General features: G+C 35.1%; 1 protein-coding gene across 1 annotated transcript in view; it reads right to left on the bottom strand.

The window, feature by feature from the left end:
* The window catches only part of LOC139140501 (uncharacterized), a 172,617-nt gene extending 161,609 nt beyond the window's left edge, over positions 1–11,008 (bottom strand). The window contains exon 1 of the mRNA XM_070709807.1: positions 10,878–11,008. Within this exon, the coding sequence (XP_070565908.1) occupies positions 10,878–10,886 (9 nt within the window). The 5' untranslated portion in view covers positions 10,887–11,008. The remainder of the gene's footprint in view (positions 1–10,877) is intronic.
* Positions 11,009–12,365: the final 1,357 nt, after the last annotated feature.

Raw genomic sequence — 12,365 nt, 5'->3', positions numbered from 1 at the left:
GAAAGACCAAATATCCAGTGTAAAAATCCAGTAATCAGGGTTATTTTAGGTTAGAAAGACAAAATATGATATCCATTTTTACTGCCCTGTGTTTCCATAGTAACCTATTTGCGTTTTAAAATTTCAATTTTTTTCAAAATTCCATTAAAAGTAATCCCAGTACTATGCAAATGCTCTCCTAAGTGTATTTATCACAGCATGAACTCCATGTTCATTTTTGTTTATGTTGCCATGGTAACCATTTTGGTAACCACAGTTTTTTTTTTATTTAAAACCATAGACCCCTTGAGAGGGTTTATGTCAATACAGAATTCATAGATTTTTATTCATTTTATGGATTTCTAAGTAACAACTTTTAACATTTGTTCTATAATAATAATAATTGTAATTTCTTTGCCTTCATTCTAGGAAGATAATAAAGATAATGTATATCAAAATTGTTTTCCGTTAATTTTAGTGGTTAGAATTATTTTATATAGACCAGAAATAATTTTTCAAGCATTTTTAATTTTGTTTTATGCAGTCATCCAAAATAAGTGTTATAGAGTATAGCACTAACTTATTATGCATTCATCTAATTAATTTTATGCCTTGAAATTAATTTTATGTGCTAAAATTAATTCTACTAAAATCTCAAATTAATTTTATGAACCCAATTCCCCTTATCACCCAATGCATCATTATTTAACACAAGCAGTAACAGTAGTGCACAGTTTTTTTGTTTTATTTAAAACATAATTCACTGGTACTTTTTTATTTTATGGATTTATAATTAATGACGTATTAATGTTCATTTTATAAGAATTTATTTTGATTTCTTTGCCTCATTCCAGGAAGAATAATGAACACAAATTATTTCTGATTGTTTAACTAAAGTAAAATTGTGGCCCTGTAGTGGTGCATTATTTTTTGTGTGACCTGGCGTGACCCCATAAACTCTATGATTAGCTAGATCTCCCCTTTCCATGGTAGCAATGGCTAAATTTGAACATGGTGCCTGTATACCTTTAAACATTTTTTTAAACCCAGCAGGCCAAGACAAGGGGGAAATATTACAAGTTAAATGTTTCATGTTTAATACTGCCCAGGGCTCGAAATTAACTTTTTTCCCTGGTAGTCCACTTGGGCTACCATTTTTTGAAGTTGGTAGCCCGCGCCCGCCCGATGACAGTGGCTGGTAGCCCATGCATATTTTGGATCAGGGGTATCATTTTACGTTAACCAGACAAGAAAAGGCTATTTTACAAGATTCTGCCCACATCTTTTGATGTGTATACTTGCACACCTTTAATACCCAAGGAAACAGGTATAATGGACGACAGTGGGACTCAAAATTTTTGTGACCTATGAACAACCTGTTTCACTCTCAGAGTTGTATGCAAATTTTAAAAGTCGCCATGACAACATGACAACAATGTGGCCTTTTCAGCACTGAGACATACTGTAGCATGGCTAAATAGACCATGGCCCTTCTCTTGGGAGGAGGCAAAATTTCCGTGTCATTGTGATTGATACATTATTATCAAAATGCAACAAGAATGCATTTTTATTGGCCATCGTTTCCTGTGCCTGTCATTCAAGTACGTCAGTTCAGTTATTGAAACTTTGTTGCAAAGTTCCACTGCACGGCCGGTAGTCTCCAGAACAATGTCATACTATGGCAAATTTATATGCCCAGCTGGGTTTGACTGCATTCATCTAGCTCGTCCAAAAGTGACGGACGCATTTTTAAACCTTTCCGCTTGGTAAAAACGCATTTATTGATTCGCCAAAGGCCTGTGGACTCGCTTATTTTTGCACAAGTGTTATACAAGAGTTAGCACTCCAAAGTCAATCACCCTTTTTTTCCAAGTTTGGAGAAGGTCGGCATTTCCATCTGAATGATTGAACGACGTGAAACGCAAATTCCATTGCATATTATCCGGCAATACAGTACAATAGAAATACTGTATATGCTCCAGGTACGTATAAGCTTATACTCCACAAATGGCCACAGGCGGCGTGAACTTTAACTGAAAGGATTTCCTAAACGTCCTACTTGTTACCTTACAGACTCACATGTGATGTCCTGAAAAGTATTCTCTGCAGTAATTCCAGTTTCTGTCAACATGCAAAGCTCAACGACATGATATTGCACGAGCGAGACATAGTATACAGACTACACATTCACGCGCACGTTGACTCAATTGCGCATGCTCATATTGGCAGACTACACTGACAAACGAGTGCGCATGCGTGAAGTTATATTTGCAGCACAGATTTCGGGAAAAAACTTGTGCCTTTGTTCTATTTCCATCCCAAAACTTCCTCGATTGCTTACAGTTAATGCACATGAACAAAACAAAAAACAACAACGTCAGGACAGGGAGAGGGTTTATGGTTTTCGCCACAACTACAAATGCCACGCTGAAGATACGTTTACAAGGCATTCATTCCAAATACTCACACGTGTGTTTGTTTCCACGCTTCTCAAGTAGTTTCGCATATGCGCAGTACGTTTTGAAGCGATGTTACACTGGCATAGACTCTCCACAGTCGCTGTGCCTTGTTCCACGATGGGCCTGCATTCGAACACCTCTTTTTCAGAATTCCCACAGCTTCAATGAACTGTTATTAGATTTCTATATAATACTTATAGCCCCTAAACTTGTAATAATAATAATAATAATAATAATAATAATAATAATATTTATTGTTTAAAGACCACTACACACCTTGTCTCAGTGGTCTGTACATTACAGAAAATTACTGATAGAAATAAAAAATATAAAGAAAATACAAAATAACTCAGAGAAAAAGAGTGTAATTAAAACCGATCGATAAAAACAATCAAGCTTAAGATCTAGAAAAAAAAGGATCGCACCTAAAACAGCAAAGAAAGTATTTTAAAAATCTCACTAAAAATGATAAAAAATAAATAAAATAAAAAAAATGCAGATAAAATTATAACCAAGTCAGCAGTAGCATTGACGAAAAATAACGATTTTAATAGACTTCTTAAAAAGAACGAATTTCTTTATCATCCGAAACTCGGACGGCAAACTATTCCACAGTTTAGGGGCATACACACTAAAATCTCTGTCACCATAAGTTCTGGATAGTTGTTTCCGTGATCTTGTGATCTTTGACAGAAAAGGGATTCAATCTTACACCGACACTCCCTGTATTATGACGGACAAATGGCCCACATGTAGTAGACAGATTTACACTCCGGCAACCGATGGTTGAATGGTCAATTTATAGATAAAGTCAACACATGGATATCGAGAGATGGGGACAGGATGTTTTGGAAATACTGTTGCACAAGTAAAGGACCCCCCCCCCCCAAAAAAAAAGGGGGGGGAAAAAAGACAAAATCGGAACCACACTATAGCTCGAAAAATCTGGACGCTGTAAGTTGACATCTCTTAAACTTTTTATAAGCCATGAGATTGGATTTTGCATTCAGAACTGATCCATCAAATTTTTTTGTTGCTGACACATACAAATGTTAACCTCATTTTTACCACTATCAGAGGAATTTCTTCTCCTTCCCTTACACTGCAGTACCTTCAACGGTCTGTTTGCATTACATACTGAATTTTAGGCACCGTAACGGTAGACTAAGTTAGGCTACGCCAAATTGATGGTTTCCAAATGTACGATACCTAGCAAGGACAAGAAAAAACTCTGCTTCTTCATCCTTAGCTCACGTATTCACACACGTGAGCTAATGTTGCAGCGATGTCTGTCTGTCTGTCTGTCTGTCTGTCCGTCCGTCTGTCCGTCAGCCCGAGATCTCAAAACGGCTTATCATATCAGAATTCTAGAATCAAATCTCGTACATAGTTTCGGTTTGCAAACGGCAAGAACTGATTAGTTTTTGGTAGGTGTGGCTTGCATATTTTTTTCTCATTTGCATAATTAATTATTTTGGAAAAAACGGATATTCATTGAGAACGACTGCACACAAATTGATGAGATTTGCTAGAAATGTTGCTCACATCAGGATATGTAAGCCGTGAAAGATATTAATGGGTAACATGAAAGATAATTGTTAATTTGCATGTTTGATGAACTTTCCTAATTAGGGAAATAATCTTGATTAATTCAATAAAAGATTATACAACTTTCTATGTACATCAAAGACACTATGATCAAACATTGGGTTGATTGTTACAAATAGGGTCGATACGTCACCCTATTTGTAACAATCAACCCAATTTGTAACAAAAGTTAACCCCATATAGGTTAAGTAAGATTTCGATCAGAAATCAAGATTTTAACATTTTTGACCGAAACCGGTGAAAATTACCCCAAAACAAACTTTTGGCATGTATCTACACGACTTGATTATACCATACGAGTGGGCTCTTATCCCTTGGAACATGCAAAAAGAAATTTAATCTAACGAACATTTTGGGAAAAATAAGTTTCGACAAGGAAAAAAGAAAATTGCCCAAAAAAATAGTATATGCATATTTCTTCAAGATTTCATCAAACACGGCCAAGTTTGTTTAAAAATTAGGTTTTATTACGAAATGGTTAAATTTTGTTACAAATAGGGTTGATTGTTACAAATAGGGTTGACACGTCACCCCTATTTGTAACAATCAACCCAATTTGTAACAAAAGTTAACCCCATATAGGTTTAGTATGATTTCGGTCAGAAAACAAGATTTTTAACATTTTTTACCGAAATTGGTGAAAATTGCCCCGAAACAAACTTTTGGCATGTATCTGCACGACTTGATTATATCTTACGAGTAGGCCTCTTATCCCTAGGAACCTGCACAACGAAATTTAATCTAACGAGCATTTTCGGAAAAAAAATGAGTTTCGACAAGGAAAAAAAAGAAAATTGCCCCAAACATACTAATATGTATATTTCATCAAGATTTCATCAAATACGGCCAAGTTTTTTTGAAAATTAGGTTTTGTTACAAATAGGGTTGATTGTTACAAATAGGGTTGACATGTCACCCCTATTTGTAACAATCAACCCAATTTGTAACAAAAGCAGTTTGTGAAAAAAAGTTCGGAAAAATTAGTTTTGACAAGGACAAAAAAGAAAATTGCCCCTAAACATACAAATATGCATATTTTATCAATATTTCAACAAATAGAGAAAATATTTTTGAAAATTAAGTTTTGTTACAAATAGGGTTGACTGTTACAAATAGGGGTGATACAGTCGCACCATTGACGTCTGCAAGATCATGGGTTCTAACATCGCGGGGCACTTTTTGCTATTCACAACTAAATACGTTTTGTTAGCTTCATTCTTATACTACATGCATTGAAACCATTTTCTTTGGTGATGCAACACAATTATTACGGGTATTATTTTTTTATTAAATATTACCATCTATGATAAACGTTCAAACTTTTGTAGAATATAGTTCAAACCAAAGTCTGAGTTTGGCTAAGAGTAATGAATGCAGACTTGATCCTTAGTTTTTACTAGTCTGTGAATAGTATGTCAAATGTTTATATTGAAATCTTATTTTAGAAAACCATTGTTGTCTCGTCTTCGATTGTCACAGTAGCTCTCAAACACATCAGACCAACTCCTTGAACTTTCAGATTCCACATATTGACAGAGGCACAGTCCTTGTCGTGTGTGGCGTTGTCCTCTAACAGGGTTGCGTAGCTCCTGCTTATTGACTTTCCGGACGTAGTCACCACAAATCTTAGCAATGGTCTTTCGCGCTTTTTCCTGGAAAATAAAGAAAACCAAATGGTAAACCAACACAAGAAAAAACGTACAGATTTTACATCTGTGTTGGTACTATGACAAAGGAAAATCTTTGAAATTATTCGACCTATGAACTCTTGACTTGCAGAAATGTTTGCATGGATGATTCAAGTTAATATAATAATACAATAATGGTTTCTTATATAGCGCTCATATCCACAAGTTCATGTGATCAAGGCGCTTTACAATTATTATTACCCCTGGTCACTGGACCTAATATGATACCACTCAACTCCCTGGGAAGCAAACAACAGCTCACATGTGCAGCCAATAAGCGCAGCAGAGCTAAACGCACACATTACAACCACTGTCCTACCAGGTACCCATCACTCCTGGGTGGGGAGAAGCAATGAGGAATAAAGTGCCTTGCTCAAGGACACAACACCATAGCCATGCCGGGGCTCGAAGTTAAGCTGATATATAATTAACTTGTCAAAATGTCCACTCTATATGTCTTAAACGCTCCGTAGTCTCGTCACAGGATATGTTTGAGAACTTAATATATTATATATATATATATATATATATATATATATATATATATATATATATATATATATATATATATATATATATATAATATATATATATATATACATATATATATATATATTGACAAAGCATCGAGCTATAGGGAAGCGATGTAATCTTTGTATATCAGATATGCTGCAAATTATCAACGCTGACAAATCTACGCTATTAAATAAACGCTCTGAGTTGGTTTCAAAATGTAGCCACCTAAACAAATATTATATATCAAATTTTAACACTACCTACACATAGAATGGTACGTTCAAAACATATGAATAAGACTGTTGCTAGGAATCTTTTCACTTCTGTCTTAAGATTGCAGGATGCATGAAACGTAAGTACCAGATATTATGATTTTGTACTTGAAGTAATTTGTTTTATTATTTATGAAACTTTGGTTTTCCGCATCGAGCACTGTAATTCCCACGAGGACATCTGTATACTTATATATATATATATATATATATATATATATATATATATATATATATATATATATATATATGCATGCGTGTGTTTATTGCATAGATACGTATCAGAAACGTCTAGTATCAATATTTATATGATTATATATTGCATGTATTATAATTATCTATAGTTTAATATATGTATACACACACACACACACACACACACACACACACACACACGCGCGCGCGCGCGCGCGTTTTCTTACTTTAGTTCCTGATTCTAAATCAGTGGTATCAAGCACGGGAGTGGTTTCTGAATCATTGGTATCATACTCATTGGCAGTGCTGTCTTCAATTGAAGTGCCACTAGACTCCGAAATCTGAAATGCAAGTATTTAGTTGTTATATGTTTAGCAATGTACGATTTAGTGCTCGGGTAGGAAAGTCAAGATAAATACGGGTGGATGTGTACTAATGTCAAGCTAAAATGACAAGGTAACCATTGTGAAATGATTTTCTCAGTACATTCCTCGAAGGCAATCGTCTGTTCAGAGTTTGTGATACTACAGTTATGAACATTATTCATACTTCCTTGCGATAAAAAGACTATAATACGGTTTATCTAAAACTTGACATGACTGTGGAAGAACCATTTCACACACACCGACGCACTTGCAATAAGTACATTGTACAAAATTCAAAACTTAATAACAAATAAAGTTGATGAACTCGACAGAAACATACCTTTTCTTTCGTTTGTTTGGCCTTCAAGTATCTTTCCAGCGCATCCTATGGTATTTGTACAAGGGAAAATTCGGAAGGTTATGAAGGATAAAATATTAGCTTTCACGGCCGGAGGGAGTTGCTTATTCAACTTTGTTACGTCATTTACTCATAAACTGTATTCTTCATCCAAAACGAGAGAAATGTGAGACCGAGCTACTTGCTCATACTTACCAAGCACTTTGAGGATTTGAAATAAACCACATGAAGCTAGACAAAAAAAAGTTAAGAAAAGCGTAACATCGAAATTGCACATTATTTTCTGTTGCAATGATTCTTCAATTAGATATTGTTAAGCGCAAACATTGTCATATGTAAGTTTATTTTTTACCTAAATTCTGATAATTGTGGTTTTTATAATTTTCTGTAACGTTTTGTCTAATGAATCTATTTGGGTCGTTGCCTGCTAAGTTATCTAAGTGAACAGTGGTTTGTGTATATTCATGTCCTTTGATTTGTATTTTGTCGGTACATCCCTTTGCTCAAAATATCAAATTACTTTGTTAAAGTTGTGCCTACTTTTTTAATTGTCCAGGATATTTATGTCAGAGCTCATTCGATACAAGCCCCATTGTTTTACCATAAAAACTTAGATCAAATTGATTAAATGTGTGTCGGAGGTTGAGCTACGTCTTTAAAACAGCATAAATAACTCTGAAAAACTTAGATGTGTAGGAAACAGACCTCGAGTTAGCCTATTTCCTCAATTATTTCTCATAAAAAATGATATCGTTATAGATATAGGGTACTGCAGTGTTTCTAATATAATATTTTCCATCATGGTGGTTGACTTTACCAGTCTGATGACAGGTTAATGAGTAAATAAATAAGTAATAAATACTTAAATATATTAATAATGATAAAGAAACTCAAAGTATGTATATTAAACACCGCTTGTATGGTTAAAGCACAATGCATCACAACGTACGACACACTATTTAATTTCTTTAATTGTAAACTTCCGATCATTGATTGACTTTATTGAACAATTCAGTGGAGCAGAAAGAATTAATATACCCTCGTAAAGCCTCAAACTCAACCGTTATCTGTGTTTGAGATGTAGCTGGCATGTCCGTTGCTAACTTTTATACCGAACTTTTTGTGTTTGTTACCGCAGACCTGATCTCGCTAGCTGTCTTTTAATTGACGCCGGAAATTACGTCACCATGTCTCGTCTGTTTGACATGTGTAACTTTTGACCAGGCTATCAGTATGTTTTCTTTTCGGGCGCTAAGCAGAACAAAAGATTGACGGTAGCACCTGTTGTGACTTTAACGGTGGATACCAAAACCACATTAATGTAGTAATGAAGCATTAAAGAAAACGTCTTTTTTCTTGTCAAGCTATTAGAGCAATTCCGTCACCTTTATCTGTGATGGCCAATAAATTACTTTCACTCGCATTTCAACTTGAAAAAGTATGCCGCCAATATCGTACATTCTTTCTGACGTCCCATGAGTAGAAATGGCCAACAAGCCTTTTTTAGCATAGAAGGAAGAATGAAATTTGTGATGACCGAGTATCAATATCAAATATCAACACAACAATACATTCTCAGTGAAGAAATTAGTAAAGGATACCCTTCGCTGGGAACAGAATCTAGTTCTCACGTATCCAATGATGATATCGTAACTCAGAAGGTCGTAGTTGATAGCTCTTTCAGCCTGATCTAATATCCTTTTCACCTGTAACGAACGTATTCGGGATAAAATAATGATTTTGAAGTCACAATCATCGCGTAATAGTACCTAAGACATTACACTGTTGTCACACTATAATCATTATAAGGATCTCTGAATCGCTGACGACAAAAATGAATATTTGTATTAAGGCATGGAAAACTCTTATGCATGCAAAAAGTTGGAACCCTGTCTGTTCCACAGTAAGGCTAAGCAACAACCGAAGTAGACAAAATATGCTTTGTTACATATAAAACCTCAATTAGCTTCAACATTTCATGTGTCTGTTTGTAAAATACTATTTCTCCTCCACCTCGAGTCATAACGAAATGCATATGTTCAACTAATGTCAAATGTCATTGTTGATAACTGAATTTTAACTGAATACTTCGATCTTCCACATACTATGGGGTTACGAAGAAGAAAACTGAGAAAACGCACTTGTTTTATAGAAACTATTATCGGCCAGGGGCTGCAACTACGGTGCCTCAAGGCGGGGACAGATATTCGGACTCTCAAACTTTTAGAATTTCCCTTTGGGCTACCACTCGTTTGGGCTCATTTTGAAGCCTGTGGAGTAAAAGTTTTTACCGGCTTAGTTTTGCGAAAATCGGGAATTATTTTTCCCCTGTAGAGATTTTGAATTTTAAATATCGGTAAATATTAACTTACTTTTTCTCTAGTACTAAAATTGGTATGGTTATACCCGATTTATATTCTTGATTTTGTTAAAGTTTGCTTGAGTAAAGTTCGAGCAAAGGTTTAAGTCTTTCACTTCCGAGGGGCAAACAACCTTTTAAAAGTGAAGATACAATGTTGACGTTCATTCGCTATATATGATATGGCATCGAAGGCTGATACTAAGGATCGAAGTACTTGTTATTGAACGAGCAACATTCAACTGAATGAGAACATATGAAGTAGTGTACAGTACATAAAATACATCTCCATTCATAAAGCAGTGTATTTTACATTTACTCAGAATCTGTTTTCACATTCGTCGCAATGTAATATCAGTGTTCATCTCGTGTTTTGTGTATATTCACTTCATTAATTGCATTTTCACTTACACGATTGCCCAGCAAAGTGACTGAAGGATTGGGGACATTACTAATTAATTAAACAGTTTTGTTGGATATAGTGAAATGCATTGAAATGCATACGCTCTTTCACAGCCCGTTTTGGCTGCGACAATATTGCACACCATTTACGATTATAGAACAAAAGCAGCGAGTTCGCCCAGCAAATCGTTGAGGGTCAAGGCCCAGCGAGCGAGGAGTATGAGTCAATTTATTTCGTGAGTCTGCGCAAAGGAAAAAAAAACAAAATGTGGCAAAACGGTGGCAGTCGGACCTTTTGAAGTTTGGAGATGCAAAACTTTTTTCAAGTCAGGGGGGTGGGGAGGACACGGAAATTTCCAGATGAGTGTTTAATATACGTGAGCATTGAATAGTTACCTGTAAAACATCCCTATTCCTAATTATACAAAATCAGATGGTTGGTGTCTCTGTGCAACTTAATGCAATGCAAATATTTCCCATGTATGCTCGTATATTTCCGTTTCCGCATATTGTATGTAAGAATGCGCATTTCGTCGATCTGCCTAGCTGTCTGTATGGACGCGCTATTTATAGATGGTCAAAGGATTTATACATACACAATAAAATATTAATTCGTCATTTTTCACGTCGGTGACCCCCAAAATGAATTATACAGTCTCATTAAAACAGGCCTTACCACGACCATAGTTGCTAGTAGCACGATCAGAATGACAATTAAAAGACAATAAATCACGAGATTTGGAGGGTCGTCTTCACCCCCGGTAGCCCAGGGAGGGGTGCCATGTGATAGGTAACCGATATACAACATCGTTACACCCAATAGATACAACAATATCACCACAATTGCAATAAGATGCAATATCAGCAGAATCTGGCATCGGCAACAGTGATAAAAATAGCGGGATAGAGTGGTTTTATGAAGGGTTTCAAAAGTACCATCGATGTCTTCTTTGGTGACCTGCAATGCAATAAATAAAAAGTTGTCCTTCAAATCTTTGTTTCTTCTTGAAAGCACTGAAAATTTCAATGCTTATATCAGAACGAGTATTTACTTTTTTATGTTTTCACCTATTGGCTTTGGGTGGCTGCGTTTGTGTAGAAAACACAACAGCTCTCCGAAGTGTAAAATGTGAGTGTCAAGGAGCATTTTCTAAGCATGAACTTCGACCTTCCAACGTCTATGTCTGATCCTAAGACCCCCCAATATTAGGTTTACTTTTTCCTGATATTCAACCGACCATAGGCCCTATAAAGAACGGTATGTCAAATAAATCTCCAGTGCTACAAGATATGAACTGAAAATGCTCACGTTTCAGTATATTGCAATTGTCTGTAAATGTAAACTTTCGCCACATAATTGCAACTTCATCGAAAGTGTTATGAACAACATCATGATCTACATTCACGAAAGATTAATTCCAAGAATGTAATTAGTTAAAAATAGAAATACTAAATTTCTTTGACTGTTATAATTATATCACCAAGTGTAAGTGCAAGTGCCTTTAAGTGCAAGTGCCTTTGGGTAATTCCTTCTAGCTACATATGCCAAACAGTGGAAGCTCATTAGATATGCAAATTTAATTAGCTGACATAAAAATGCAACATATCTTTCACTTATACAACATAATTGTCTCATCAATATACATAGTAAGTTTCGTAACCTTTACGACAGCTTTCCGTCTTATATCTCTAATTGGAGAAGTTAGTTAAATATAAAAATTAGTAACTTGCTGATGTAAAATGCTAAACAACTTTCATTAATATTTTATCATAGTACCATCAATGTTTATAGCAGGTTTTATCGACTTTTATCAAGTCAATCAAAATATATCCCTTACTAGAAAAGTTCGTCAGTATGTAAATCAGTAATTAGATCTTCTAAAAAGTATAAACCGACCTTTGCTAATATTATATCATAGAATGTACATTTACAGAGGAAGTTTCGTCAACTTTGGTCGGTTCAATAAAGATATATTTCCCTGGTGATAAAGATCGTGAAATACGTAAATTAGTGATAAGCTGAAGCAAAATTTCTACATGACTTCAATAATGTTATATCAGACTTTCAATATTGTTTTAACTTAGTATCATCGATGTACATAGCATGTTTCACAAACCTTGATAAAGTTAATCCAGGTATATATTTTTAATTAGAAAAGCTCAT

This window comes from Ptychodera flava, chromosome 9, assembly GCF_041260155.1.
Source record: "Ptychodera flava strain L36383 chromosome 9, AS_Pfla_20210202, whole genome shotgun sequence".
NCBI classification, from domain to species: domain Eukaryota; kingdom Metazoa; phylum Hemichordata; class Enteropneusta; family Ptychoderidae; genus Ptychodera; species Ptychodera flava.
Note: the sequence above shows the minus strand (reverse complement) of the source record. Positions and strands in the feature narration are given on the sequence as shown.